This window comes from Scylla paramamosain, chromosome 24, assembly GCF_035594125.1.
Source record: "Scylla paramamosain isolate STU-SP2022 chromosome 24, ASM3559412v1, whole genome shotgun sequence".
Classification (NCBI taxonomy): Eukaryota; Metazoa; Arthropoda; class Malacostraca; order Decapoda; family Portunidae; genus Scylla; species Scylla paramamosain.
This window is the reverse complement of record NC_087174.1, coordinates 12,247,488-12,263,327: the sequence shown is the minus strand read 5'-3', so window position 1 is coordinate 12,263,327 and position 15,840 is coordinate 12,247,488. Positions and strand designations below refer to the sequence as shown.

The window sequence follows — 15,840 nt, the reverse complement described above, 5'->3', positions numbered from 1 at the left end:
CAAAGGGCAAAGAACAAAGGGCAAGGGAATACAAAGCAAGGCGATAGAGGACAAGGAAAACAGGAGATAAATAAGGGATAAAGGAATAGAAGATAAGAGCGAAGCAGATAGAGAGTAAGGTAGACAGTGTAGTAAGATAACGAAGAAATAGGGATAAGAAATGAAGGAAGCAAGGAACGACAGAAAAAAAATAAGAAATTAAGGAAGGAAGGAAGGAAGGAGGGAAGGTGCACGAAAGAAATAGGGATAAGATGTGAAGGAAGAAAGGGCTAAGAAAGTAAAAATGTAAAGGAAGGAAGGAAAGGATGAGAAAAAAGTAAGGATAAGAAATGAAGGAAGAAAGAAATAGGGATAAGGATAAATGGAGGAGAGAAGGAAGAGAGCGGTGAAAAAGAAGCAGGGATAAGGAGTGAAGGAAGGAAGGGGCGAGGCAGAGGAAGGCAGAGTCTGAGCTTCCCTTTGGTCACATTACAGCCTCGTCTTCTTTGACAGGAGACTTATGGCGGCCATTACAGGGTGTATCATTATCCAGGTGACTCAGCCTTCTGTGTCACCCTGTCCTCTCCCTCGCTGTGTTACTTTCCCCCACCTGCTGTGCGTCACCTTTACCTGTGTGTGTCACCCTATCCCTCCCTGTCTCACCCTAACACGTGTCCACCTCTTCGCCTCACCATCACCCTTAGTTCCCTCTTAATTCACTCTTTAAATCGCCTTTAACTCTTAATATCCCTTTAATCCCACTAAAGTTAGTATTTACTCACTTTTAATTCATCTTTAACTTAGGTTTTTCTCATTTTACTTCACTATCACTCTTAATTTAACCCTAACTCGCCCTTAATCCTAACCATTTCTTTAAACTACTCTTAATTTAACATTTCTTCATCTCTAACTTCTTTAATATAGCTTTTACTCATCTTTACCTCAGCGTCACCATTAGTTTATCCTTAACTCACCCTTGTATCCTTACTCATAGTCCACCCTTTGTTCATCCTTATTTTTTTTTTTTTTATTCACGTTTACCTCAGTCATTTCAATATTCGTCTGGCCAAAAATAAGTCAAAAAGACATTCATACATATGTCATTACACCAGATGTTCACGAAGACTTCCATGTTTCTAGTATATTGATTCAACTTGTATATTTTTGCACCTTTCCTCTTATACCTCCCTCTCATCTTCAGTAATCAGGGACGAGGAAAAAGAAGACTCGAAAATAAAAGGAGAGGAAAGCAAAATCCAACATCCTTCTTCTCTTCTCTCCCCGTCGATAAACATTCAGGTTCAGGCACACAACATCCATTAAGGCGGGATCAGAAACCTTTACCGAAGCACTAAGTCGATTTACCTGGCTTGGGTATGTCGGCGGGGCGGGGCGGGGCGACGGGGTGGAGGACGGGGCGAGATCGAAACGAGGAAACGGGGCTCACTTATGGCGCGCGCTTCCCTGGCGGTCCAAGTGCTGCCGGGCCACATTAGGTCCTCTGGTGGTCTCGTAAAACTGGTCCCTCTCCTTCCCCCTTCTTCTGTTGTTGTCTCGCCCTCTTCGTCAGCTTCTTCAATGTTTTCTTCCTCCTCCTTGTCTTTTCCCTCTTGTTGTTACATCTTTGTCCTTTTTTTTGTCCTTCTTTTCCTCCTCCTCCTCCTCCTCCTCCTCCTCCTCCTCCTCCTCCTCCTCCTCCTCCTCCTCCTTCTCCTTGTAAGTTGTCCACCCAGCGTCACTTGTTCCCACTGATCTATATTTATTGTCGTGTGAGCGAGGAGCAGCGAAGCAAGAAATGATTCAGTACCTTATAATCTCCCTCTCTCCCTCTCTCCCTCTCTCACTCTCACCATAAACTTATCTCCCTGAAAGATCATAAAAAGGGAGTTAATGAAGACTCTATCTCCTTTTTGGCGGATTAAGGACTGGAGAGGGTGTAAAAGGGGCCTCCCGTAGCGGCTTCTGAAGGTCCCGTGCCCCCACCGCCCCTCTGTAGTGCCCAGGTGTGTCAGTCAGGTGTCGGGGGGCGTGGCGGACAAAGGGCATCCATCTATCTGATCTCCAGGCGTGTGGGAATGGATGTAGAGAGAAAGTCAGGTGTGTGTGTGTGTGTGTGTGTGTGTGTGTGTGTGTGTGTGTGTGTGTGTGTGTGTGTGTGTGTGTGTGTGTGTGTGTGTGTGTGTGTGGTAATTTGCCTCCTATATTTGGCCGGTCTTTTGTTTTCTGTGGTTTTATAAGACTTTTTTTTCCTCTTTTCTCTCTTGTTTTCTTTTTGAGGTGAGGAGTTAAGGGTTGGGTGAGATCTGGGTGAAGGTGGCAGGGTGGAGTGGGATGGCTGGGTAGAGGCTCAGAGGTCCCTTGCTGCCGCCCCCCAACAGGCCAACAAAGGAGTCACTGAAGCGAAGGAGCAGCTCTCATACCTTTCTGTGTCCTCGCCGTCCACCCATCCACTGCCTGCCCGCCCACCCACCCGCCGCCCACATAGATAGCACCGAGAGAGAGAGAGAGAGAGAGAGAGAGCGTGAGGAGGTGCGCCAGGTGCAGGTTCCTTCCTTTCTTCCCTCATCAGTGTCTTGTTCTTGCGTCAACAGGAGTCCCGCTGTCCACACACACACACACACACACACTAAGTCACTGCACCACCACTGCTCCTGCATTCTATCAACTATAACTTGATGAAGTGGGATTCTATACATCTCCCGACTACTGCTGGAGTTGTTGGAGACTTACACAATCAAAGAGAGGCGAACATAGCAAGAGAGAAGGTGTTCACATGAAGAAAGCAAGGTAAATGACTGGTATCAGCTGGCTTTAGCAGACGACAGAGCTGTCAAACCACAGAGGTAAACATTGTTGTTCAGTGTTTCACTACCATGGCATCTCTTTCCTTGCCTAACATAGAAGAATTAGTGAAGGAGAAGGTGGAGGAGGGGATAAAAGACATAACTGTGGATGTCAAAGGTAGAGAAACCAGAGAAGCTAGTAAACTAACTAAGGAAATAACAGAAAAGCTTGTTCCCGAGCTTGCTAAGATCATAGCAGTGTCCGTATCCTCGGCCGTGACTACAGCTTTCAAGGAAGTGGCTAGTGAGTTAGCAAAAATGTTTGATACCTCACAAAAACAGGCTCTACTAAATAGATATGAGACAGATAAGCTTGAACAATACCAACGAAAGGATAATCTATGCATCTACGGCTTGGAAGAAGAAAATGAAGAAACAGAGGATGTAGTCGAAGCCAAGGTCATTGAACTGGCAGCAGATATGGGGGTGACTCTTGTATCTGACAACATCTCTGTTGCTCACCGACTCGGGAAACCTCAAGCATCTAATAGAAGCAGACCGGTAATTGTAAGGTTCTGCCATAGGAAGAAAAGAAATGAAATGCTGAAGAAAAGAGCTGAACTTAAAAAGAAACAGAGGAAAGTATTCGTGAATGAAGATCTTACACCCATGCGAGTTGCAATGTTCAAGATTGTCAAGGAGCAGCCAAATGTGAAAAGTGTTACCACTAGGGATGGTAAAATACTTGTGTGGCTCACAGATAAAAACAGGCCAGTTGAAATTCATACACCAGATGATTTGTTCAAAACAGGTATATTACAGCCTGATTGGAAAAGGCTGAAACTTGACAACATGATTAATAAGACCCTAAGTAACAACGCATAGGACAAATATGGAGCACAGACAAAAGCTAAAATTCAAACAACTGTCTCCCATACTAAATCTATTACTAATCTTAATAATATTTCAAAACTCTCTTTACTAACACTAAATGTCAATGGATTGAAAGGAAAGTTAACCACAACGGAATTCAAGGACTTGTGTGTTATGTATGATGTATTATGTATAAGTGAAACAAAATGTGATGATGTCGATATGATAAATATTGTTCCCAGTATGAAAAACCTTGGATTTGATATAGTATTCAAAAACAGACATGAACTCAGTAGATATAAATCAGGGGGTTTAGTGCTTGCTATTAAAAGGGATATTAAGCTGAAGTGGAAGACTATTAAGACTGAGGGTAAGGCTTTCATATCTATTTTAATAGATAAAAGAAGTTTAAGGTTAGATAAGGATTTGATTATCAGTGTGGTATACATTCCCCCAGTTAATTCTAGATATGCAAGTGTGGAATACTTTGAAGAAATTGATAATTTTCTTTTGGATTATACAAGTGATGATTACTCACATTTATTATGTGGAGATTTTAACTCACATACTGGAACTCTGTTGGATTATGTTTTGCCAGATGTACTTCATGATGATGATGATGATGATGATGATGATGATGATGTTGATGATGATGGTAATGGTGATCTATTTGAGGTACAAAACATACTTAAAGCAATGGGAGTGGATGGAACAAGGTATAACCAAGATGTAACACAGGATAGGAATTCTTATGGGAGAAATTTGGTGACAATATGTTGTAATAATAAGGTATGTATTTTCAATGGTAGAGTAGATAGAGATCTCAGAGTGGGGAGACCCACAACTACACATGGCACTCTTGTGGATTATGTTATAGGTTCACCAACATTGTTAAAAGATGTAAATGAATTTAGAGTGCTAGACTATGACCCATTGTATTCAGATATTCATTGTGGTATTCATGTACAGCTTAAAGTAAATATTGAGTATGCAATTATTAACAATGCCAATATAGCACCTGTGAGTAACTATAATCAACCAAGTAAGTGGAGAGCATCTAAGGAAGAGGATTATATAGCAGAAATTGATGAAAATCAGGTAAAAGAGTTAATAGAGCAGATGGATTCTATGGACATTGAAGATGTAAGTACTAGAATAAAGAATATTTTATTAGGAGCAGCTGTAAAGGTTTTTCCACCAAAGAAAAAGAAAAATTATGTTAAGCAAAGTAATAATGCAAGTTTATCTGGATATGATAATATTTGTTGGTATACAAGGAAAGCATACCATAAAGCTAGACATAAATATAATCTGAGGAGGAGTGAGGATAATAAGAAAGATATGATAGAAAAAAGCAAGAAGTACAAAGCTGAACTGAAAAGAGTACACAATAAGGAAAAAGAAAATATGTTGATTAAGTTAAAAGCAAACAGAAATAAAGATCCAAAAACATATTGGAAAATATTAAAGGAAAATGATGGAAATAAAAGCAAAACTACACTTACACTTGCAGATTTTCATCAACACTTTAAGAATCTATCAGAGGAAATTAGTGAAAGTGATAAGCATTTAAGTGAACTAGAAAGTGCTACAATTGAATCTGGGGAAGAGGAAACACTGAATGAGCCCATTACAGAACATGAAGTGTTGAAAGCTATTAGAAAACTAAAGAATGACAAGGCACCTGGATATGATGATATTGTTAATGAATATATTAAAAGTACAAAAAATATGCTTAATTTGTATGTTAAATTTTTTAATAGGATTTTGGATACAGGATATTTACCTAAAGAATGGTTGATAGGGGTTATTGTCCCATTGTATAAGAATAAAGGTGATGTTGATGACCCACACAATTATAGGGGTATAACTTTGTTAAGTTGCTTAGGTAAGGTATTCACATCTGTGCTAAATGACAGGTTAACTTCTTATTCTGATAGTCATAATATTATAAAAGAAAATCAAGCTGGATTTAGGCAAGGTTATAGTACTCTTGATCACATATTTTTATTAAAGAACATCATTGATCTGTTTTTATGGAAGAAGAAAACAATTATTTTGCCTTTTTATTGATTATAGAAAGGCATTTGACACAGTTTGGAGGGAGGGGCTCTGGTATAAGATGGTAAAGGAAAATATTGGTGGTAAAGTCCTTAATGTTATTAGAAATATGTATTTGAACATTAAATCATGTGTTAAGTTTAATGGAAACAAGTCAGACACTTTTATTTGTAATAGAGGAGTAAGACAAGGTGAAAATCTTTCTCCATTATTATTTGCCCTTTATGTAAATGACATTGAAAAGTCTTTAATAGAAAACAGATGTAATTACTTACTATTTGATGATAACTACCTTGATTTACAATTGAATTTATTGATAATGATGTATGCTGATGACACAGTAGTTCTAGCTAATTCGGAAGAGGAAATGAGGAATATTCTTAATGCATTGGAGTTATATTGTGACAAATGGAAATTAGAGGTAAACAAAAATAAGACAAAAATTGTTGTATTCAGCAGAGGAAGACTTAATTATGACAATTTTCATTTTGTATTTAGTGATGAAATTATAGATACAATTGGTGAATACAAATATCTTGGTGTCTTATTCAATTATAATGGTAGGTTTAGAAATGGTCAATTGGACCTTAAGAAAAGAGCAACAAGAGCTATGTATTCACTAATTGGAAAATGCCGCAAACATGATCTACCAGTTGATCTGCAACTTGAATTGTTTAACACCATTGTAATGCCAATTATGACCTATGCTTGTGAAATTTGGGGATACTGTATTATTAGAGAAATCAAGCAGTTGCACATGACATTTTTAAAACATGTATTACATGTACATAAATATACAAGCACTGATATTGTATATGGGGAGTTAGGGGAATATCCGATTGATATTGTTATCAATACTAGAATGATTGGCTACTGGTCAAGGTTAATAACAGGGAAAACTACTAAGTTAAGCATGATTATGTATAAAAGTTTGTTACATTTAGACTCCACAGGCATGTATTCATCACCTTGGATTTGCCATATAAGAAATATTCTTAACAATTGTGGTATGTCAGGTATTTGGATGGATCAACAAACTAATAATCCAGAATGGTTAAGGAAAGCAGTTGAAAACAAACTTAAAGATCATTGGATAACATCATGGTTTAGAAATATTTCAACAAAGGGACTTTGTAAGAGTTATAGAATGTATAAAGACTTGTATTGCAGAGAAGATTACCTATTGAAACTTAAAAAGAGTATCAGAATGCCTTTGATTAAAATAAGAACAAATAACAATAGACTACCTGTTGTGAAAGGAAGATATGATAGTATAGATAGGGAAGAAAGATTATGTACTTTATGTAGATGTAATGTTGTTGGAGATGAATATCATATTTTATTGTCATGCCCTAATGATAACATCGTGGAGCTCAGAAACAAATATATTCCAAATTATTATAGAAATAACCCAACAGTGAATAAGTTTATCCAATTAATGCAAAGTAAAAGTCAATATATTTTGTCTAACATTTCTCTTTTTTTAAAAGCTACCTATAATTTTTTTTAGGTAACAGAAAGTTGATTTATATAAGTTGTTAGTGTTTGTTTGTATCTGAAATAATTGCAGGAGCTGTGCTCCATACTTTGTATCACAAAGTCTGAGCATGTAAATAAATCTGAATCTGAATCTGAATCTGCCAGTTTCACGGCGGCGACAAAATAGGCGAAGAGTTGCGTCCACTTATCTGCTTTGCGATGTAGTGAGAGACTTTTGGCTTCAGGAAAAGTGTAAAGGAGGAGGAGGCAGCGCACAATGACAGGAATTTAAGACTCCATAGTGAAAATAAATATCGTGTTTGCATGAGGCTGCGAGGCGCCTTGGCTGTCGCCGCGGTGCTTTCTTGCCTGCTAGTGACCTTCCACCTCGCTGCTTTGTGATGAAGTTTTTTTTTATTTTCCCTGAGGTGTTTACAAGTAGTAATGGTAATAGGCGAAACGCATTCCTTATTTTCCTCCACATTTTAACGTGTGTTTCTTTTCTTCTCCAGGTACGTGTGTGTGCGTGAGGCAGCGCGAGGGGAGGCAGGTGAGTGAGGGCGTGGCGCCGCTGTCCTAGACTAACTGGCGATTTTTTTTATTTTTTTTATAGGAGTGTAGGGCTATTGTGTTCAGGGAAGGGAATGTTGTTATTGTTGGGGTTGTCAGGGAAGGGAATATTGTTATTGTTGGGGTTGTCAGGGAAGGGAATGTTGTTATTGTTGGGGTTGTTAAGGCCTCCCAGCGGCGACTCGGCGGCGCCCCAACGGGCGGGGGTCAGTGCCGTGGCAGCCACAGACGTGCTGAAGGTTGTGTGCATGATCGGGAGAGCGAGAATATGAATGGTCGCCGCTCATCAGTATGGAGGGCGGCGCCACACGGGGGCAGAGGAAGCCTAGGGAGCAGCGGTGGCTAGCGGTGATCGGGTTCAGTATTCCTGTGGCGTGGCGGAGTTGCAGCCGAGTCATTAGCTACACGGGCTGCCAGCCTCGGGTAGCACCGTCTCTCGCCGCTCAAGTGTCACTTGTCACATCATCCAGCCGGACGACTTCCTCTGGTGGCCAGAATGTGGGACGCCCAGGTCAGGGCCGCGCCGGGCTGTGGTGGCCCCAAGCACCCGGCCAGCAGGGTGTCGCGCCGCCCCCACGTCCTGGTCCGTCGTCGATCATATCAGCCTTCGCGGCTGTCCATCAGTGTGCGGACCGTCACCTGCTCCAGTGAGTTATTATGGTGAAGATCCGCGGCCAGTGTGGCGAGTGTCCGCCGCGTAACTGAGGTGTGAAATGCCTAGTGCTGCGTGCGCTTGCTTTAAAGTGATGGAAATTCGACAGTATTTTAGTGATCAGTGTCGTATGACATCAAGTCCAAAAATACTTTATTTTCACAAATTTTAATGCAATTTACATCCTTGTGGCGGTGTTGGCAAGACGGGAGAGGGAGAGAGACTGGTGGCCTGAGGAGCAGTCCATCATCCTGCCAGGGGAAAGCCTCGCAGCTGTTCCTGAAGGAAGAGGGAAGCAGTCTTCACCTTGACCGGGGACCGGCTGTCCCGCGAGGCCGAGGCGTCAGGAGGCTCACGTGCAGGGAGGGAGCGACTCGTCCCGTCATTGACTTCCCGCCCCTCCTGGATCTGGGTGGAAGGGGCGGCGGCATCCACTTCCCCCGTCAGTGAAAAGAGATCCTGCCAAGGCGGCGTCCACTTACACGGCCCGCCAATTAAGCAGAGGAGGCCGCCCCGACCCAGCCGTGACGCCCTTGCTGGTGAAGTAATGGTAGGGGCAGCGACAGCAGCGGCCAATCATTACACGGCATCCATTTCGCGGCATTCCATTGGTCGCAGCACAAGTGGTGGTGGTGAAGGCCGACCCCTCAAGCAGATGGTGAGGCGGAAAAGGAGGCCAGGCGAGGAGTGCGGCCCGTGGTGTGTTGTGTTGGGTGTGGTGACGGAAGGGAGGCAGGGTGGGCGTGACGGGGCCTCCAGCAGCCTCCTTATGGCCGTCCTGGCGCCGCGTCTCGCCGTGAGGTGCACCACAGGCTCAGCTTGGTATCTAAGCGAATATTCCCGGCGACACAGCGTTAGCCAGCACGCAGTTTGTATTCAGGAAGCGAGAGGTTGTTGTGTGACAGCTTCTGCAGGACCCCATCCCCCTCACCACCACCCATCTCCATACTACCATCACCACCGTTCACCATTCCCTCACCCAACCATCACCACCACTTAACCCACATCACCTACACCACACCCTCCTCCCTTCCTCGCCATATTCACTCTCACCTTCCTCCTCTACATGTACTCCGCGATAACTTACGATAGCTTTCTCCTCCGTCACAAGCACATCGCAGCGGCTCACCCCAGTACGGCACAAGCCACGGGGACTACGCAGTTTGGCTCCGCAAGGCCGGGCGATTGGAGCGAAAGCTTGGTATCTAAGGTGGCATTTAAATCACCGAGACCAGACACGTCCTCGCCCACTCACTCCCTCGCCCAACTGATTAATGTCCTTTTTCCATATTTTAAGCTGGATCAAGGAGCCTTCAACCCTCCCCCTGCTTCTCCCCCTGCCTCACCCCTCACTCCCTTCCTCCAAACGTGGGTCCAAGGGCGGGGGGAGGGTGGCAAGGACGGACGGGGCGCCCCAGTTCGTGTACGTGGCTGGGGTGACTCATACGGACGGGAAGGAAGAAGAACAGAGAGAGAGAGAGAGAGAGAGAGAGAGAGAGAGAGAGAGAGAGAGAGAGAGAGAGAGAGAGAGAGAGAGAGAGAGAGAGTGCAGACAGATCGTCATCTTGCCCATCTCTGTATATTGGACTTTTATGATTTTGATCACTCCTTTAGATCTTTATCGGAAGGTTTGCTCGTATATTGTGAGGCGAGCAGAACAGGTTTGATCAGGGAGAGAGAGAGAGAGAGAGAGAGAGAGAGAGAGAGAGAGAGAGAGAGAGAGAGAGAGAGAGAGAGAGAGAGAGAGAGAGAGAGAGAGAGAGAGAGAGAGAGAGAGAGAGAGAGAGAGAGAGGGAGAGAGAGAGAGAGAGAGAGAGAGATCAGCAGATGAGTTTCCCCGAAACTTGAATTTCCGCTCTCCTCCTTGACTTGTTTAATCTCATCCTCAGGGAGCGAAGGATATTTACCCTCTGGTCCTGATCGAAAAGAAAGAACTGAAGAGAAAAAAACGTGTAGGATTTAAAGTCTAAGAGCTGAAAAAATGTAGAAATTAAAGGGAAAAAATTGGAAGATCGAAAGTTTTGAAGTTTAAAAAGTTAGAAGTTTGAAAATTTTATAAGTTAAAAGTGAAAGTAAAAAAAAGTCTTGAAATTGAAAGTGTAGAGGTTGAAATTTTGAAGGAGATAAAAAGTGCAGGAATTAAAAAGTTTAGAAGCTCGATAGCTTAGGTGTTAAGAAGTCTAGAAGTTAAAAAGTTTTTTAAGTTAGAAAGTCAGCAAGTAAATAAGTCTTGAAATTAAATGTTTACAAGTTAAAAAAAAAAATCTACTGAAGCAAAAAAGCTAAAAAGAAAAAAGAGATTCAAGCGAAGCAATAAAAAAAATCATTCATGCAAACCGGTAAACAAATTTGCACACCAGACCAGGCGACCTCATCCTTGACGTGTGTGTGTGTGTGTGTGTGTGTGTGTGTGTGTGTGTGTGTGTGTGTGTGTGTGTGGCAGTTGTTGTTTGCATTGTTGCCATTCTTATATTTATTACCGCTCTTCTTCCTCTTCACTCTTGTTTTGTTCGTCACTTCTTCTTCTTCTTCTTCTTCTTCTTCTTCTTCTTCTTCTTCTTCTTCTTCTTCTTCTTCTTCTTCTTCTTCTTCTTCCTCTCCTCCTCCTCCTCCTCCTCCTCCTCCTCCTCCTCCTCCTCCTCCTCCTCCTCCTCCTCCTCCTCCTCCTCCTCCTCCTCCTCCTCCTCCTCCTCTTTTTTTTTCTTTTTATGTACGTACCTTGTTTAAGAAAACGTGTCGCGTTGACAAAAACTCTCTCTCTCTCTCTCTCTCTCTCTCTCTCTCTCTCTCTCTCTCTCTCTCTCTCTCTCTCTCTCTCTCTCTCTCTCTCTCTCTCTCTCTCTCTCTCTCTCTCTCTCTCTCTCTCTCTCTCTCTCTCTCTCTCTCTCTCTCTGGGGTAAGAATTGAGTAAGGAAATTAACACGATGAAAAGAGAAGAAGAACTAGAGAGAATAATTGGAGAGGAACTGGTTTGTGTGAGAAGAAATAGGAGGAGGAGGAAGAGGAAGAACAAACTGAAGGGTGTTGAAAGTCATTGGAGAAGGAAAAGGAGAAGACAAGGGAGCTAAAGAGGCGTGAAAAATAAAGTGAACAGGGAATGATCAGGACGGGATGAGAAAGGAGAGTGGAAAGGAGGAGGAATAGAAGGAGGAGGAGAAGAAGGAAGATGTTGATGAAGATTTGGAAATAGGTATGACGTAGAACAAGACAGACCTGTTAGTGTGTGTGTGTGTGTGTGTGTGTGTGTGTGTGTGTGTGTGTGTGTGTGTGTGTGTGTGTGTGTGTGTGTGTGTGTAAAAACCAACCGCACTTAAGTCCACCACTTCGTACTCAAACACGTCCAAAACTAAACAAAAAAAAAAAAATGCCAAACAAGAAAAAATCTCAACACTTTTACCTGCCGCTTTCTCATGCAAAAATTCAACAACGATAACCATTTCTCCAAACATCCTCTCTTAGTCATCCAAATAGACGACACGCACCTTCATAACGCAACACAAGTAGGTAAATCTAACACACTAATCCATCAGTCAGTCGTTCCTCCTCCTCCTCCTCCATCCTGAAGTGCGTCTGGTAATGAAGTGTCGAGGTAATATATCCCACTAATACTCGGCTCTCTTACTAGACCTGTGGCTTAGTAAATCTTCACGTTAGGCGATGAAATATTAACTCCCGCTCCAAGTTACTATTACGACGATGAAGGAGACTTTGAAAGGGACCCGCCGTGGCTGCAGGGAAGAACGAGGGAGGGAGAGGAGACAGCAAGCTATATAGGGACCAGTTTAGGTTTGGGACACGAGAGGGACGAGTGGAGTGGAGACAGGAATGGATTAGACAGGCGATTAATGGACGGTTTGTGATAGAGATGGAAAGAGCGATGAGGGAAAGTGAGGACAGCCCTGAAAGAGATGGATAGGGCCAGGAATGGGACGAGTTAGCATGGAGATGGGAGTGTGGAGTGTGGGGACGAGACAAGCAGAGACAGGGACACGGCAGAACGAGGAGGTTGTAAAGTGGGAGGGTGTTGGTGGTGGGAGGGCATTGTCTTGTGTGTGTGTGTGTGTGTGTGTGTGTGTGTGTGTGTGTGTGTGTGTGTGTGTGTGTGTGTGTGTGTGTGTGTCGGGTTTCAGGGGACACGCGTGAGCTGTGTCCTCGTGTTGGGTATCAACTGCACTCCCTCAGCGACACTCACTCGTTAAGACACTCACTCCTCCATCCTCCCTGCTTACCACACTCCCTTTCCTTCACCCTCCCTCCATTCATTCCTTTTTGCATCCCATTGTTTGTTTCTTTTCCCTTCTTCTTCCTCACTCCATTTCTTCCTCGCTTCTTTCGTCCTTTTTTTCTCTTTCCCTCCTTCCTCCTCCTTGTATTCATTCCTTCTCTGGCTCTTTCTTTGTCTCTTTCCTTCATTTCTTCCTCTCCCTTTCTTTATCATTAGCACTCATTTCGTTCTTTCTCCTTTTCGCTATCTTTCCTCTGCTTCCTCTTTCCCTTTCTTTCTTTCATCCCTTTCCAGTCCAAATGTCTGTGCTCTGTCTCACTCTCCCTCATCCCGTTGTAACTTATCACCTTCCCTTAACATATAAACTCCCTTCATTCCCTTCTTCCTTTTATTACCTTTCACTCCACTCATTCCTCTCCCTCTTTCCCTTCCTCTCACTATTCCTCCGTACCTTGCTTTCCTCCCTTCTCTCCCCACATGTGTCCTTCTCCCTCGATCCTACCGTGCCTCGAATCCTGCGCTCACGAGTAATAATAATAGTTATGTCAAGGCTTTATTTCATCCTCAGCCATTTTTAGAACCACAGTGTCGACTTACTGGTGAGGGATACTGTCCATTGTGCCGCAGAGACTCACTGGAATGCAGATAATGATCCTAATGATGATGATAGCAATGATTAGTAGTAGTAGTAGTAATGAAATTCTCGTCTGTATTATCCTTATCATTGTCCTTTCTTTTTTTTTTTATTTGACTGTAATAATAATAATAATAATGATAATAATAATAATAATAATAATAATAATAATAATAATAATAATAATAATAACGTAATAATACAACACCTCTATGTATGAATTATCTTTACCATCCATCTTTATTGTTATTTTATTTGTTATTCCGTACGTAATATAATTTATCAACTTTATTTATCCCCCTCCTCCTCCTCCTCCTCCTCCTCCTCCTCCTCCTCCTCCTCCTCCTGCATCCAAAACGCTCAACTGTTTTCTCGCGGGCCACAAACTCCTCTCGCTGATCCGGGATTCGGTTCAGTCTTGCAGTGAATCCTCGGCTTGAATCTCGATGGGCGGGATTGCCAGGATCGCTGAGTCCACAGAGTCTCGCCCTTGTGTCCACCACGCATTGCCCTCTTGCCTTCCTCGCCCCTCCTTTCTTGCCTCTTCCACTTCTTCCACTTTCTCAACTCCTTTTTCGTGTTTTCGTTTCAGCAATGCATCTTTCTCTTGTTATTTTTTTCTTTTTTCTTTTTTTTTCAGCATGTTATTTCGTTCCTTCCTGTTATCCTTGTCCTTCCTCTCTTCTCTTCCACTTTCTTCTTTTCCATTTTTGCGTGTTTTTTTTTCTTTTTTCCTTGATGTATGTTTTTTTTTCTTTTCTCTCCTCCTTCTCTCCTCTTTCTTCTTTTTTCTCTCCTTTCTTCCTCTTTATTCTCTTTCCTTTTTCGTGTTTTTTTTTCATGGATGCATCTTTTCTCCTTTCTTCTATTTTTATCCCATTCCTCAACTTGTTTCCTTCCTCTTCTTTCTCTTCCAGGATGTATTTCCTCCATGTTTTCCTTGTTCCTCTTTCTCTCTTTCACTTTCTTCTCTCCTTTTTCGTGATTTCGCTTCATCAATGCATTCTCTCTCTCATCTTTGCCTCAGTGTCTCTCTCCTTCCTCTCCCAGAACGCACTTTTTTTTTCTTTTGTGCTTCGTTCTTCCTTCCCTCTTCCTACTTCTCTTTTTTTTTTCATGTTTTGCTTTATTAATGCATTTTTTTCTCTTATATTATCTCTGTCCCTTTCAATTTGTCTTCCTCCTCTCCTTCGTCTCCCAGAATGCATTGCTTTCTAACCTATTTCGTCCCTCCTTCCATCTCCTCTTTCCTCTTCCTTTTCGTCTTTTCGCTTCAGTAATACTCCCTTTCTCTCCCTTCTTCTCCCTCTTCGTATCTGGTTTCCCTTATCGTGTTATTTTCGGATCGTCGCAGTTTTTGTTGCCATTGTTTCCGCCAGGGATCGAACCGGGAACCGAGCACGTGTGAGGTCCACGTGATAGCCACCATACCACGGAAACCTGTTGGAGGAGATTAGCCCTTGTATCTTTATCAACTTGCCTGGTTTCCTCATCTCCGTTTTCTGTGTGTGTGTGTGTGTGTGTGTGTGTGTGTGTGTGTGTGTGTTCCCTTACTCCACTTGTTTCTCTGTCTCCTTTGTCTCTTTCTTTCTTTCTTGCAGTCTCGCTTCTTTATTTAATTTCTTTGTGTGTGTGTGTGTGTTTTTTTTTTTTTACTGTTTGTATATCAAGTTTTGTTTCTTCTGAACTTATACGCTTTATTTCTCTCTTTTTATCTTTTAAATATCTTTTCTTACACCATTCCTCCCCCTCCCCCTCTCCTTTCCTTTCCATCCTTTCACGATCATTTCCTGCACCGTTCCTGTCTTTTCCACGACTTTCTACCCCCTTAACGCCTTCTGTTTCTTTACCATCCCTTTCATTACCCATCCCCGCACTCCTTTGCTTGATATTTCCCGCCTGTGACCCCAAAACACATTTCTACCAAACTACGCATCCTTGCTTTGCCCAGCTTACGTAGACACAAGGGAACCAGGATCTAGTTTTCTCGTGCTGGTTAGAGAGAGGAACAAACCCACCGCGTGCTACACAAGGGAGGAGAGGGACAAGGAGAGGGAGGGCCTGGCTTCCTCGTGTGGTTTGTGTGGCCGACACTGACACTGCAGACAGAGCAACGAAGCATGAATGTTGCTGCCGCTGCTGCTCATGCCCTTCACACCTGCCCTGCCAGTCCTCCCGGTGTGTGCGTGTGTGTGTGTGTGAGGGGAGGAGTGATTACTGTGGTGGGGCTGTAGGGGTGTGATTGTGGTGGGTGCTTGTGGTGTGGTGTGTTAGTGGTGCTTGTTAGTGGTGTGTGTGTGTGTGTGTGTGTGTGTGTGTGTGTGTGTGTGTGTAGGGCTATGGAAGTGTCGTTGTGGTGGATGTTATTGGTGTGGTATTGGTAATTAGTGTTTGTTATAGGAGTTTTTGAGATTTTTTTTTCTGCGTTATGACAGTTGTGAATTAAAGTACTGAGCTGTGGTACGGTTTTGAGTTTAAGATGTGCGTTTGAATATTTCTTTCGTAATAGGAGACTAAGATATGTACTAAGTGGGCAGTGATGGACACACACACACACACACACACACACACACACACACACACA

General features: G+C 42.9%; 1 protein-coding gene across 4 annotated transcripts in view; it reads left to right on the top strand.

Annotated features, from left to right (window-relative positions):
- The window catches only part of LOC135112742 (myosin light chain kinase, smooth muscle-like), a 93,136-nt gene that overhangs the window by 33,784 nt on the left and 43,512 nt on the right, over positions 1-15,840 (top strand). For 3 of the 4 annotated variants that reach the window (XM_064027517.1, XM_064027518.1, XM_064027515.1), the window contains exon 2: positions 7,688-7,725. The exons of the other annotated variant lie outside the window; for it this stretch is intronic. In XM_064027517.1, the coding sequence (XP_063883587.1) occupies positions 7,688-7,725 (38 nt within the window). The remainder of the gene's footprint in view (positions 1-7,687; positions 7,726-15,840) is intronic. 4 annotated transcript variants of the gene reach the window in all.